General features: G+C 45.6%; 1 protein-coding gene across 1 annotated transcript in view; it reads left to right on the top strand.

The window, feature by feature from the left end:
* The window catches only part of ptpn4a (protein tyrosine phosphatase non-receptor type 4a), an 82,470-nt gene extending 67,945 nt beyond the window's left edge, over positions 1-14,525 (top strand). Inside the window, exons 19-27 of the mRNA XM_061233814.1 lie at positions 769-925; positions 2,803-2,969; positions 4,743-4,833; positions 4,915-4,976; positions 5,597-5,743; positions 6,074-6,202; positions 6,557-6,705; positions 8,054-8,189; positions 9,294-14,525. Coding sequence (XP_061089798.1) covers positions 769-925; positions 2,803-2,969; positions 4,743-4,833; positions 4,915-4,976; positions 5,597-5,743; positions 6,074-6,202; positions 6,557-6,705; positions 8,054-8,189; positions 9,294-9,380 — 1,125 coding nt within the window. The 3' untranslated portion in view covers positions 9,381-14,525. The remainder of the gene's footprint in view (positions 1-768; positions 926-2,802; positions 2,970-4,742; positions 4,834-4,914; positions 4,977-5,596; positions 5,744-6,073; positions 6,203-6,556; positions 6,706-8,053; positions 8,190-9,293) is intronic.
* Positions 14,526-14,918: the final 393 nt, after the last annotated feature.

The raw sequence follows: 14,918 nt of genomic DNA, 5'->3' as shown, positions 1-14,918 counted from the left end.
TGTGTGCGCGTGTCTGTAGGTGTGTGCGCGTGTCTGTAGGTGTGTGTGCGTGTCTGTAGGTGTGTGTGCGTGTCTGTGGGTGTGTGTGTGTGTGTGTCTGATTGTGCGTGTCTGTGTGTCTGTGTGTGTGTGCGCGCGTCTGTCTGTGTGTGTTTATCTGTGTGGGTGTGTGTCTGTGTGTGTGTGTGTGCGCGTCTGTCTGTGTGTGTTTATCTGTATGTGTGCGTGTCTGTCTGTCTGTCTGTCTGTCTGTCTGTCTGTCTGTCTGTCTGTCTGTCTGTGTGTGTGTGTGTGTGTGTGTGTGTGTGTGTGTGTGTGTGTGTGTGCGCGCGCACGCGTGTGTGTGTGTGTGTGTGTGTGTGTCTGTGTCTGTCTGTGTCTGTGTTTATCTGTATGTGCGCCTGTCTGTGTGTGCTTATCTGTATGTGTGCGTGTATGTGTGCGTGTGTGTGTGCGCGCCTCTGTGTGTGTGTGTGTGTGTGTGTGTGTGTGTGTGTGTGCGCGCATGTCTGTGGGTGTGTGTGACTATACATCTGTTCATGTCCGTGTGTCTTTGTTTCTGTATGTGTCCGTGTCTGTTTGAGAGTCAGTGACACCTATTGGTCTCTCCTGGTGATGTTCAGGCCCAGCATTATACTGATACAGATAAAGGCCCATGCCTTTGAGAGTGTACCGCGCATGTTAAATAAAAAGTGTAGCGGTGTTATCAGACTGCACTGAGTGTGTTGCAGCTGACGCTAACGCTCCGTGTGCCGGCCCCGCCCGCAGGCCGACCTGTGCGTGCCTCGTCTGAACGAGGGGGACCAGGTGGTGCTCATCAACGGGCGGGACATCTCCGAGCACACCCACGACCAGGTGGTCATGTTCATCAAAGCCAGCTGCGAGAGCCACTCAGGAGAGCTCGTTCTGCTGGTCCGGCCCAATGGTGAGGGCCCCCACGCCAGGCCACGCCCACACTTCCCCCCTCACCCCAAACCTAATTCCAGACCCTGCCCACACACCTAACCGCTCTTGCATTCCAAACCCACCAGTACACTAGATCAGGGGTCATCAAATCTCACGCTCAAATCCAAATCCTGCTCTGGTTATCTTTTCTCACGGGTCATTAACTGAGCAGTTAGTGCTACTGACTCCCAGGTAAAGGGAGGGAGGGAAACCAGCGGTTCTCGGGCCTTGGGGACCGGGAGTTGATGATCCCTGCACTAAACACTGCCTACGCACTACACGCTCTCAGTGCATTTTTCTGGAACTTCTACATATCATTGTCTGTACTCAATACTGCAAGCGTTGTCTAACAAGGCACTAGATAACAGCAAAATGACCTTCTTTTGAGTCATTCTCAGTACTTTTTGCTGTGAATCCCAGCATCATTTTGGCCTGTTTAGCACTCCAGCATAACGCCTTAACGCTGATTTGCTGCATCTTCCTGTATGACATACTTCAGTGAAATTATAGCCTCTCATCTCTTCTAATAGTGTGAAAAGATTGCTTGATGGCTGGAAATCTTGCCTAGCTCGTATCCATGGAAAGGTTATTGAGCGAGCCTGTCCAAGAGAGAGGATAGAGATTTGTCTTTTCAGACGGCTGCAGCCTCTTGTTTCCTGGAGCGAAGTCGACCTCAAAGCCTTTCGTCTCCGACTGCCTTTAGCTGCTGGAGGGGTCGGTGCTCTTCAGCACAGACCGCTCTGTCTTGTGCAGTCAGACATGCACTCAAAATGTGAATTTTCCTCAAATTGCTAAAATTACCATTTGAATATGTAATCATTTTATCATGTATGCACAATGAAAAATGTGGCCTCTTTTCTGTCCCTTTTACCATTGGTGCTTGGCCAATCAGGTCTTGAACAAAAAAAAAAATGGCACTGCTAATTAAAGTTCAAAGGCGAAAGCTTTTTGTACGAATCAATTCCTAGACTAGCTAGTATGCTTGAGAGACTTGATGTTTTACGTAGCTACTGCTACTAGGTGGTCCTGCCATAGGTGTGGTCCATATTTCAGACTAAACCTAGGCCTATGCCACCAGCGGACCAGAATCTTCTACTGCTGTGGAAAACTGGCTGCTTAGCTAGCGCAGGATTAACTGAGGGTTCTTGCGACTCCTGCTCAACTGAAGCAGGTTTTTACCTCAGCAGGGTAAAGAGACTACATACTCGTCCTGCTCGTCTCTAACCAAGTCGACCATGAAGGCTTTTTACCGGATAATCTGAAAAAAGGAAGGGGCTAACACAGGCTGCTGTGTTTGAATTTTTCACCACAACGTAGCCTAATTTCGAACCCAGGTCATTACAGAAAGAGAATGTGTGGTAAATGTAAAATAAATTAATTATGTTAAAATTCATCATCAAGACTGTTTATTTTATGATGTGAATGTTTACTCTGTTTTTTTGGTCACTATTCGCTAACAATTTCCGTAAAATCTAAGTGTCGCTACCTTCATTTGCCCTTTGTGCCCTTCTTGCACCCTCTTTTGGACATAATGGGAACATAACAGGAAGTGCCTAAAAGTATGCCAAGCAATTATGCAAATGTTTCTATAAATATTCAAATATAATCAAATCTGCTATTTTTTCAAATGCAATGTTCAAATAGGGCTTTTCGGTCCAGCTGACAACCCTAATCTGCACATCGTTTGATCTCTTCTCCTCCGGTGTCATTTTACCATTTTAGCATCAAACCCGCATGTCAGAGTTTCGCTGCTGCCTCTTAAATTGGCTTCCTGTCTTTGGAATTTTCCGGTCTTCGTTTCGGTCCCCCGGACCCGTTCTGTCCATTTTTTATTCATATATGTGTCCCGATCCGCAGCCATCTACGACGTGGTGGAGGAGAAGCTGGAGACGGAGCCGGACTTCCAGTACATCCCGGAGAAGTCCCCGGTGGACCCGTCTCAGCTGGACGAGGACGCGTGGAGGGGCGCCATGCAGCAGCTGAAGGAGGGTCTGAGCAGCGGTGCGCTGTTGGCTCAGTTCGATGTGAGTCCACCCGTCAACTGACACACGAGTGAACGCCATCTCCCCCCCCCCTTCCGTTACTGAAACCCCTCAATGCTCTCAGAGCCCGGCAAAGAAGTAGTCCGGATAACTTTGGTCCGAGTGGGGTTGGTTTAGTGCAACTCCTGGTCCTGGAGAGCCGCAGGGTGTGCTGGCTTTTGTTGTTACTCCGCATGTAATTGATCTATTAAAGCAGTTAAGTACACAGTTTATTCACCTCTCCTGCTTTCTTGGGTCTGAATTGGTTGCTGATATTAAGGCAGAAACCCTGCGGGTCTCCAGGGCCAGGAGTGAGGACCAATGGTTTACTGACTGCCAGCCAGGCCTGGGTGAAATACATAATTGTTTTTGATTCAAGTACTTTTCTTTGCTCGATTTATCTTGCCCCTTGCTGCAAGCAAGAGGACCAAAAGGCAGGGATTGCAGTTTTTGAGAAGTTCATTGGTTCCAATACACCAGACACGATTAGTAAGGTGTAGAAAAGTATCTGAATCCAAAACGATTACACATTTCATCCGGCTCCGTTGACTTCCTGCAGACCAACAGCCCTCCAAGACTAGAGCTGTGGACGTTTTGTCCTTTTCACTACATTTGAGAAGATTTGTGTCAGGATTACACCCTCTACACCACTTAAGACCCTCTTTAGTTATAAAGTCCTTTTTTTTAGCCAATCACCATCAAGATAAATAAAGGATAGCCTCCATTTTCAACTGTAAAATTCACATTTGGTTAATGCTGCATTTTGGTCTCCGCTCCTTTCGTTGGCTGGCTTTTAGCATGCGACACTCGGTCAGACTTGCTGCTTTTCTGACAGTAGGTTATGTCTTTTGTAAAATCCTATTACTTCCTGTTATTCTTTGAGCAGCCTCAACAGTTTCCTGTTTGCTTCCCCCCGATAAGCCATTAGCGATAGAGATTGTCGTTTAAAGTACGCACAGGAAAGGGTTGCTGAGATCGTAGCCAAGACTACCTGTATATAGTATATAGTTTTTGCAGAAAAGTCAAACTCCGTAATTATATCTAATATAGTTGTTCTGGGAGCAAATTATAGCTGTGCTAAATTAAATTGGTAGATTATGCAGTATTGTAATTCCTGACACCGTTGCCTTGGGACCTTAGGTGGGGGGTTTATATGCAAAAAAAAATAGGATAATTAAGTAATTCACATTATATGCAAAGATGCAAGCACTACAAATGAGCTGACATTAGTCTGTTCAGCATTTTGTCATCTAAATGACTGAATCCACTAACCCCCTCAGACATAAATCACTATTTCATTTGCATTTGTTGTGCAATTCTTTAATTTGTACGAGGCTACATTAGTATTGCATTAATGGGTGCTGCAGTGTAGTTAAATATAGTATCATAGCTAAACTCTGGAGACATTCCACGCAGTCATCTTGCGTAATGGTTGCCTTGGTCTCTCTTCCTGTTGCTTTCTTTGAGCTATCTCCCCAGGAAGCGCATTTTGTTGAATTAACCAATTGATTACCTATTAGCACTGCATCATGCTCTATCAAAATGGAGCCATCTGTTTGTTTAAAAGAAAGGAAAATGGCTTCCCCCAGAGGGCAGTCTAAAACATTGTGATTTAGAGCCAAATGGGATAACAATCTAAAATATCTATAAAATGTGGTCCTGGCAGATAAACAAGAGAGCTAAACGTATTTAAGGGGCGTTGCAGATGCAAAACATTTACTTTCACGTTATTCTAATGTTTGTGAATCGATTATTGTTCTTTTTCTTTTTTGGCAGCAACTTTACCGGAAAAGGCCTGGAATGACAATGTCGTGTGCCAAATTACCTCAGAACATTTCCAAAAACCGATACAGAGACATCTCACCTTGTGAGTATATCCTCACCTGCCTGCCGTTTTTCACACGGCTGCATGTCAGCTGTGATGTGTGAACTCTGTTTCTTCTCATAGATGATGCGACGCGTGTTATTCTGAAGGGCGCGGACGACTACATCAACGCAAATTACATCAATGTGAGCAGACGCGCTCTTCATTCTCATATCTCCCCACAGGAGTGCCTCTTTCAGTTCAAGATGAACACGCACACTTACAGCAAACTCCCACACAAACGCTCATGCATGCGGGCACGCCTATGCACACACTCGTATGCATTCACACATGCGCACACGCGTATGTGCCCACATAATCTCAATCACACATGCTCACGCACACTCACGCGCACTCACGCGCACTCACGCGCACTCACGCGCACTCACGCGCACTCACGCGCACTCACGCGCACTCACGCGCACTCACGCGCACTCACGCGCACGCACGCGCACTCACGCGCTCGCACGCACTCGCACGCACTCGCACGCACTCTCACACACACACGCACACTCACGCGCACACACGCACACACACTCACTCACTCACTCGCACTCTCACTCACTCACACACTCTCTCTCACTCACACTCACTCACACACTCACACACTCACACACTCACTCACTCACACACTCACTCACTCACACACTCACACACACACACACACACACACACACACACACATACACACACACACACACACACACATACACATACACACACACACTCACGCCACACGTCTCACCCCCGGCTCTGCTCCCCTCAGATGGAGATCCCTGCCTCCAGCCTGATTAACCGCTACATCGCCTGCCAGGGCCCGCTGCCCAACACCTGCCCAGACTTCTGGCAGATGACCTGGGAGCAGGGCTCCTCCATGGTGGTCATGCTCACCACCCAGGTGGAGCGAGGACGGGTATGTCACCTCACCCCACCCCGCCCGCCCACAGCAGCCCACAGCAGCCCGAGCAGTGGAGCTTCTAGGCATAGGCGACATAGGCAATCGACTCGGTCTCCATCTAGGTCCACAAATTGCTAAATCCCCCTCTGCCTGTGTAGGATACACCTCAAATGGGGGCCTCCAAAGAATTTTGCAGAGGGCTTCCAATAGTTTGGAACTGGCCCTGAGTCTAAGAGCATGCTTACTGAAGGGGCTGAAGCTGACTGGCTCATTTAAAACATACTGACGGTGGATCCTTCCTGTGTGATACTGTCGGCTGATTATCGGTGTTTCCTTCTGTCCCAGGTGAAGTGTCATCAGTACTGGCCCAACCCCTCTGTCACCTGCACTTACGGGAACTTCCAGGTGGCCTGTCTCTCTGAAGAAGGGAACTCTGCATTTCTCGTCAGGGAAATGACTCTCACCAACCTGGAAGTGAGTTTAAAAATCCTCCCTGTGTTACCTCCAGTTTACCGTGTTAACTGTTGATAATATCTCATCAATCATTGGGCTGTAACATGTGGTTTGCCTGCACCGATTGTGTTCCCCGGGCAGTTGACTGAATTGCTTTGGAGCAGTAGGCCAAGTTACCATGGTGACTGAGACTATTAGAGCAGAGGCCTGACTGTGTTACCATGGTGAAGTTCGCAGAGTTGTCATGGTGACCGCGCTTTGCAGTAGTGCGGAATGCTCCGACTGCCTGTTTCCCGTGGTGGCCAACCGCGGCGCTCGGTGTTTGTTTCCGTGGAAATCTACACTGACGGGAATGGGGGTGGGGTTCTGTCGCAGGCCGCTGAGAGCCGGCAGCTGACCCAGATCCAGTACCTGGCGTGGCCCGATCACGGAGTGCCGGACGACTCCACCGACTTCCTGGATTTCGTCAGCCTGGTGCGCAGCAAGAGGGCCGGGAAGGACGAGCCGGTGGTGGTGCACTGCAGGTAGGGTTTACTCCAGTGCTGATACACTGCAGGTAGGGTTTACTCCAGTGCCGGTACACTGCAGGTAGGGTTTACTCCAGTGCCGGTACACTGCAGGTAGGGTTTACTCCAGTGCCGGTACACTGCAGGTAGGGTTTACTCCAGGGCTGGTACACTGCAGGTAGGGTTTACTCCAGTGGTCATACACTGCAGGTAGAGTCTACTCCAGTGCTGGTGCACTGCAGGTAGGGTTTACTCCAGTGCTGGTGCACTGCAGGTAGGGTTTACAGCAGTGGTAGTGCACTGCAGGTAGGGTTTACTGCAGTGGTAGTGCACTGCAGGTAGAGTTTACTCCAGTGCTGGTACACTGCAGGTAGGGTTTACTCCAGTGGTCATACACTCCAGGTAGGTTTTATTGCTGCCTTGAGTGCGCTTCTGAAGCATGTACCATATGCCTGCATATCCCTCTGTATTTTGGGTCCTGATCCAGGGATATCCTAATATTTGGCCCAATACATAAAATCCTGACAGACCTGAATAGAAATAGAACCAGTCAAGAAGAAAGAGACACCTTTGGGTGGGGTAGGGTTGACGCACTCTATAAGCATAAAGCTACATGTCGGTGTGTAAACGTGTGAATACTGCCGCGTTCTTGGCTGGCAGTGTGCTATTTAAAGAGAGGAAGCGTTTGAGAGATGTGGGTTGAGTTTAACCAGCAGGGTTTATTAAGCTGCGCAGTCTGCACGAGGGCATTATTACAGAGGGGCTGCAACCCAGACACAACTGGCGTGACAAATGAGCTGCACCCTTAAATTAAGCACTTCGTCGTCTTCTCCGGTTTTGTGCCGGGCTGGTGGGATCTGTCTGAATCCAAGAGTGTGTCTGTTTAGTCCATTTACTGCTCACTTTGTTGCAAAGTGATTTTTAATATATATATATATATATACATATATATATATAAAACTTCCAGTCCATGAGTCAGAGTTGACCTAAGGTGACCTGCTGGAAACAGTCCATTCTGTTTAAAGGCAGTTTTCGTTCGTCTCGAACGCTCGACTGCAGCCTGTAGATTGAAGGGTTTCTAAGCTCGAAAGAGGAGGAGATCTTCCAAAAACACACAAGTAAACGGAAGGAAGAAACGGCACTCATTTTTTAAAACGAGGGAACGTTTTTGTAACGTCATTTTGCACGCGCCATTCGAAAGGAGTGTTCCAAGTGATGTTGCTCATGTTGTTGTCCTTCGTTCCTCTCTTGGAAGCCCTCCAGCTGCGGCGAGCACAAACCTCCCCCCCGTCTCCCCCGCCCTGCACGCGCTGAGCGAAGCCCAGCCCTCAGTCCAATGACAGCCTATGCTCTCTCTGTCTCCCAGCGCCGGGATTGGCCGGACCGGAGTTCTCATCACCATGGAAACAGCGATGTGTTTGATCGAATGCAATCAGCCCGTGTACCCGTTAGACATCGTGAGGACAATGCGAGACCAGAGAGCCATGATGATTCAGACCCCCGTAAGTACTCGTCTTCCTCCTCCTTCGGCCTGCGCTCGTTTGTTCCAAAACACGGGTGTCCTTTCCACAAATCGCCCATGAACTCGCGCCCAAAATTCGGGGGGGGGGGGGGGGGGGAGGCCTAAATAGGAACTCGGCTACACGACAACACCACACCACATCGTTTACTACATCGTGAATACAGTTATTACGGTGTGTTTGTTCTCGCGATAAAATATTAGTTGTTTAGAGATGTTTACCTTGTAGCATAACAAATTTCTTCTGTTTAAAATCCACCCACAGCGCTTCCTGAGAGCGGCTCTCGTTGTGTATCCGTTCTCCTCTCGTTTTGCACGTGGGGCGTATAAAAAGAAGCTTGGTGTAAGCGCTACGTAAGGTTTAGCATTTTCATAATGCTCATTACGAGCGCCTCTGCATACTGTAAATGCCATTTTGCCAAAGACTTAGACTCCCAACGGCTGACTTAATTCCGCCGGCTGGTTGTTTTCAGTGTGAGGATACGAGCCAGTGTAAATTTAGCCGTAACAAAAACCTCAAGCATTTGTTCCGCTGTGCTTTCAGTAGGAAGGCTAACCAAAAATTTCTGCAAATGAACATAAATATCAGGATTAAAATATGAGTTTAACCCTAAATAAACATCCTGTGGCTAGGCATTGCCATTAACTTTAGCTTAATGCCATATAAAGACTACCTTTTGGACTTAAAAATTGGCCTTTTCCTAACGTTTGGTCAATAATAATAATAATGACCCGGAGCAGAAAGCTGATATTACCGCAGCTAAGTGTTGTTTAGGTTTCTCCAGTTCTGGGCTTCTGGTCTGGGTGGCTTTTCCTTTATGACCTGAAGCCCATTGCCTAGCAGACAGACAGGTCGGCATTTTCCAGAGGCAAATTCCACCATGTGACGTTAAAGTCTGAAACGATTGGTCAGCTTTTTGACAATTGCCATTTCCGGCTCCAACCGTGCGAAGTATGACCAATCGTTGCACAAATAATAAGGCAAATAACGGCGTCAAACGCTTGTGATGTAATATAAACAGTGATTGGGCAGCGGGTTCAGCAGTAAAGCATAGCCGATGTTGATGTCTGTGTCCCTGTCTTTCAGAGCCAGTACAGGTTTGTGTGTGAAGCCATCCTGAAGGTGTATGAGGAAGGACTGGTCAAGCCCCTGAAGGCCGCCCTGTACGAGTAGAGGGGGAGCGCGGCGACCGAAGCCCAGCACGGCGGGGAGACCGGCTCGGGCTGCGCCCGGCTGCCGGCACCGCCCAGCGGCTTCTCGCCGTCCTCCTCTCCTCCTCTTCCACCACTCCACCAGGGGAGACGCCGGGCGGAACCTTGGGAGCTTCCGACATTTTTGGGGAAAACCGCACTGCTGCACTTTATGTTGACGAAAAAAAAGAAAGAAAAAAAAGAAACTAGAAGATGCATTCAAAAACAGAAAAAAAAAATCCACCACAAAATGAATAGGGACTCGTAGGGACAGCGTGTGTTCAGGGTAAAGAGAAGTGTGAAAACAGAGATTGCTGTAGTGCCATAACTAAGAAGGGCCAGAACCTTCACCGTCAAAAAAAAAAAAAAAAAAAAAAAAAAAGCATTTCTGATTCTTTCTAGTTGCCCAACTTCCCTCCAGCACCACCACGCGAATCCACGAGACGGACATTGTTTTTCACCCGCACGGTCCACCTCCATGAACAGCAGCTCTTTTTAAAGGATATTTATTGTTTTAGGTTAATGTTAAAGTCTATTGACTATGGATTCCATTTCTGTCCTCTAGGTTATCCCTCTGCAGCAGAGATCATAAGGTAGTGCTAATTGCTCTAAGATCCTGTTAATAATTTTTTTTAATGGAAGATCCTGTTTGCTTTCTTTTGAAAGGTACTTCCATGGTAGACAGGTACTGTAGAGCACTTTGAGCCACACATGCTTTTTTTCTCTATATTATCTCTCTCGCGGTGAGCTTCAGACGATCTCTCTCGCCATCAGTATCGCTCGTGATTATTTTGCTCAAATCAGATGAACGTTCTGCCTGCCTGCATTTCCCATCCTTAAGTGTGTCTGTAGTTACAAAATGGCCGCTGTCTGGTGCAGCAGAGGCTTCAGGCTTCTCACCGTGCCAAAGCATCGTACGTCTGAGAGGCACGGAACAGACCTGGGTCAAATATATAATCGTTCTGGATTCAAATATGCTACGCTTTACTGGGTTGTCTTGTTTTGGAACCTATGAAATACTCCCAAGTTCAAGCCCTGTCTTCTGGTCCTCTTGTTTGGCTCAATTGCTTCAGGCAAGATCACACGAGCAGTAAGTTATTTGAATCCAAAATGCTGAAGCAATTGACCCAGGTCTGGTTGGGAATGAAGCTCTGAGACACAGTCCTGGTACAAAATGAAACCTAAGTTATCAGTATGAATTCCCCTTTAAATTATTTTCTCTCTTTTATTTCTTTTTGTTTTCCGAATCTTAAAATGCGAGCTTGCAAAAAATGAGTGTTTCCAGTTAGTTTTATTTGTTTAGACTGAAGATATATTTTTTGTAAGGTACTCCGTTTTCATTGGAGATAATGTCTGGGTTTCGGTACAGATAACTGCGCTTTGGGTACAGGCAAATGAGATTTGGGTACAGGTCAATGAGGTACAAGCGACTGAGGTTTGGCATTCACACCAGGTTCTTTGCAGTGATGCTAACGCCACTAAGCTTGACGTAGAATTTGTACTCTGAGTAGTTGAACTGTGTTGTTGTTGCCGTTAGGTTTTAAGTGAGGTTTTTGTACTTGTCATATTATTTCAGCTTTTTTTTTTTTTGGTGGGGTGGGTGGGCAGGGCAGGTTCTTGTTTATCACATTTCCTTGCACAGTCTGCATGGCCCTGTAGGGGGTGCTGGAGAGCATGTGGTCTGTGTGAGGTCATCATTTGCGCTGATAAAAACACATTCGACAATGCCGGCTGGTGTAGATAAGACTCATCCCCCCACCCAACTCTCACACACACACACACACACACACGCACGCACACACACACACACACACACACAAAATCCAGTCTATCTAACACCCCCCTCCTGCAGTAGGCTGTACAGTACTAATTTTATACACACTATTACATCAGCACTGACTTCAGCTCCAGTGGTGACTCCCCCTCCCCCCTCGCACCCCCTTAGGTCCTTACAGCGTCACCTCAAATCTTTCGGCAAGGCAAATTACAAACTCTCAGCCATTGGCCCCCCGCTCTGTGGCTAGCAGGGTGCTTCAGATCCGTTCCTTCGATTAGGTACACAACCGTTTACCCTGGGAAGGAAATGCCACATCACAGTTCTACTTCCTACTACCAAGCAAGACTTGATATAAAAACCCAGACGGTCCATACGTAGGTCTCAGCCAGGGTTTCAAGCCCTTGCTCGCTCTCTCTCACGCTGTCCGAGCCTCGCTGGCGTGGACGCCGAGTCACCGGCCCGGTGAGTTGAATGTGGTGTCTGGGAAGGAGGTTGAACGCCGGAGGCCGCAGTCAGCAGTGACCTCCTGACGGTTGTGGTAGCGCGTTTTAAAACGACACGTGCAAGTCTGCCGTTTCCGCGGAGACTCTCGTCACCCGTACGGCCGTCCCTGCATTCAAAGCGGCGTTTAACGATCTCCACAGAAATGTCAGAGGCTTTTAAAGATGGCCACCTAGCCAGTTCGGTGCTCTTCACTCATTCAGCTAAGAAAATGGGACACATAAGAGGACTGGGGTTGCAGGACCAATATTTGTTCATCCTCTCGAATGTTCAGCAAAGAGCTTTGTCTGAATTAACCAAGTGTTGTAATAGCATAAGCTATAGATTTGCTATGGGATATTACTGGGTTAGGGTTGGGTAGGTTGTATTTTTGTAAAAGAAACACTTCTTGGGAATGGACAGCACTTTGCAGCTGACTATGTAGCCTTTAGTGCTACTCAACAAGTCGTCCTGGGGGGGGGGGAAAGAAATTACGTGATTTTGAAATTTTATTTATCATTTACTATTTGTTAAATAAAGACACCTATAGGGAAAAAAATCTAAACTTCATAGTGCCACTTGTTAATTTTGTGTAAATAAATTAGAGCGTGTAAATACAATGTTGTATATTAAAAATCTTTAAAATAAAAAGGAAAATCATGTCTGAGTTTAAATGTTATTTTTATAAAAAAAAAACTGGAAAAAGGTCTGGGAAATGCATTTGAAATGCATGTTTCCCTGCGACACAACAAATGCAGCAACTTTAAAGATTGGACAACATTTGAAAAGATTGCTGGTATAAAGTGCTCTCCATTGTTCCAGACACATGCGGAGAGGGGCGAAAGCACGGTTGAATGAAAGGTACGTCTCGGAGAAACCGGGAGAGAAGATACGCCAAAAAAGAGCAACTCGTCTTAACGCTTTATTTCGCAACCCTGTCACTTCTGAACATGTTCATTATCAGACCTGGGTCAAACACATAATTGTTTTGGATTCTAATACTTTTCAACACTTTACAGAGCTCGTCTGGTGTACTGGTCTATGAAAAACACTCTTTAAAAAAAAAAATTTAAAAAAATTTTAATAAAAAAAAAAAAAAAAAGTCCTGACCCAGCCTTCTGGTCCTCCTGGTTGGCGCAGTTGCACTAGGCACAATTAGTCGGGCACAGAAAAGTATTTGTATCCAAAACATTTCGTATTTGGCCCAGGTCTGCTTATTATGTGATGCTTTTTTTGGTAGATTTCCCATAATCCACTGGAACATAGTGGTGGGCTGTGATTAGAATGGGAGGGGCTGAGCTCACAATGCAGGACGCTTGCATGTTGCAGGGTTTCTGTAGCATGTGGACAAATGGAGGAATCGCATTCATCTTGTAAGATGTGTTTCGGGTTGCTATGCTGAGCTGCTGGTCTTGTGATAGCTGATCAGTTTCACTTACAGTTTTTCTATTTTTTTCCTTTTTTTTTTTTTTTCTCCCCCCCCCATTAAAAAAAGAAGCTTGCACCTTAACACCGTGAGACTTAACCGATGCTGAGAGAGGGGAGGCAGTTCAAATTGAATAGTTTCTCTCCCACATTCAGACATTTTTCTTTCAAGCCACTGATTTTATAGAAATTCCTTCTCAAATGAAACGTATTTTTTGGAAATTAAAATGTGAATTTTAAATGTTTATGAGTGGGATTTTCTTTTGCTGTGTCATTGCACATATTAATCTGGTTAATATTGCATGAGAAGATCAAAAGTTCTGATGGTACTGACTGTCATGAGACTGCCTTTGGATGTTTCCAGATATTTAAATGCTGAAAGGAATATGTGCTAGTAATATTTGTGCAAATGACAAGGGAGCATGGGAAAACCATGACCTTTTGATTTGAAAATCCCATTGTGAATATTACTGTTCTTCTCAGTAATCAATGTTAAGGTTTATAGACCTGATAAGAGAAGTGTATCTACTTTTAAGGTCTGTTAGATATTTTGAAAAGCTGGCTTTGTCAAAACTGCAACTTGATATTGCTTTTGAAACATCTTTGCCTAACTTATGAACATCCTCTTTCACAAGGGGACGCAGATAGCTCTTTTGAATTTGTTCAGCTGCATTAATCATTAATTAATGAATGCTTGTCAGATGAAAATTCACTTGTGTTTACATAAGCTGCTTAAACCATGTGCTCAAGACTATGATCAGAGTTTGCAGTGCTGAGACATCCAAGTGTGGGCCTGTCCTTGATCAAAAATTTAGCTTTTCTACAAAACTCAAGTATTTTGTTTTGACTTCTCATAAATGTCATCCTTTCTCTCATTATATGTTAAATAGATTGAGTTGCTCAAGAGTTATTTCCTCAAACTGCACAATTGATATAAATAGCTAGACTTTATCAGTGGCTGCTCTTAATTAAAGCTATTGTTGGGAGGCTGTACATTATCAACTGACTATAGAAAGATATACAAATGTTCTTTGGTGTCATACTGTACGAAAATGAATGTATCAATCTTTCGGATACTAGAAATCAAAGGGGATAGTGAATCTCGACTGTTGGATTTCGAGGAAAAAGATATTTTTTCATACCACTTGTAAAAAGGACAATAGTTTGTAACACTTCCATAGATATATAAATATACAGTACACACGGTGGTGTGTGAGTGTGTCTGTGCAGGTTGAAAGGGTTATTTCACAGGTCTTCGTCCAAATCTACAATTTAACTCTAGCTTGGGACATGACATGAGCTGTGGAATGACCCCTAAATGTGTTTTTATTGTAAATAAGAGCAATATCATGTCAGTTTAGTGCCAATGTTCTGTAAAGTCTTTTATTTCTGCTTAAAGATTGAAGTATGCTGATTTGTTGTCAATTTAAAAGATTTCTTCCTCTACTTCTGTTGTAATGTTTTTTTCCCTATTACCTGTCAACAGCTATGGTATGTGAAGGGTTTCATTCAGGATCTTTAAGTCAGTGTGAATTCTTTCATCAGAATCTTTTTTCCTTTTTTTCCGTCTGGGTGAACACCATGCAAAATAGTAGAATAGGTTGCCGTGGATATATAAAGAAAAAAAGAAAAAAAAGCAACAGAAAATCTGTGTAAATTGCTGTACAATAGACTCTGACTTGACTATTAAAATGAAGCTAGTTGATGTGGCACTGAGTGCCTTGTCACTTCTGCCTCGACTTCGGTGTCTCGTCTTCTGGGCTCCAAACTCAAAGGCATGAAGGTGCTCATACACAGGGCTGCTTTGTGCCCAGGGTTTTGAAATTGACAGCCCCCCCC

Source organism: Conger conger, chromosome 3 (genome assembly GCF_963514075.1).
Source record: "Conger conger chromosome 3, fConCon1.1, whole genome shotgun sequence".
In the NCBI taxonomy this organism is placed as follows: Eukaryota; Metazoa; Chordata; class Actinopteri; order Anguilliformes; family Congridae; genus Conger; species Conger conger.
Note: the sequence above shows the minus strand (reverse complement) of the source record. Positions and strands in the feature narration are given on the sequence as shown.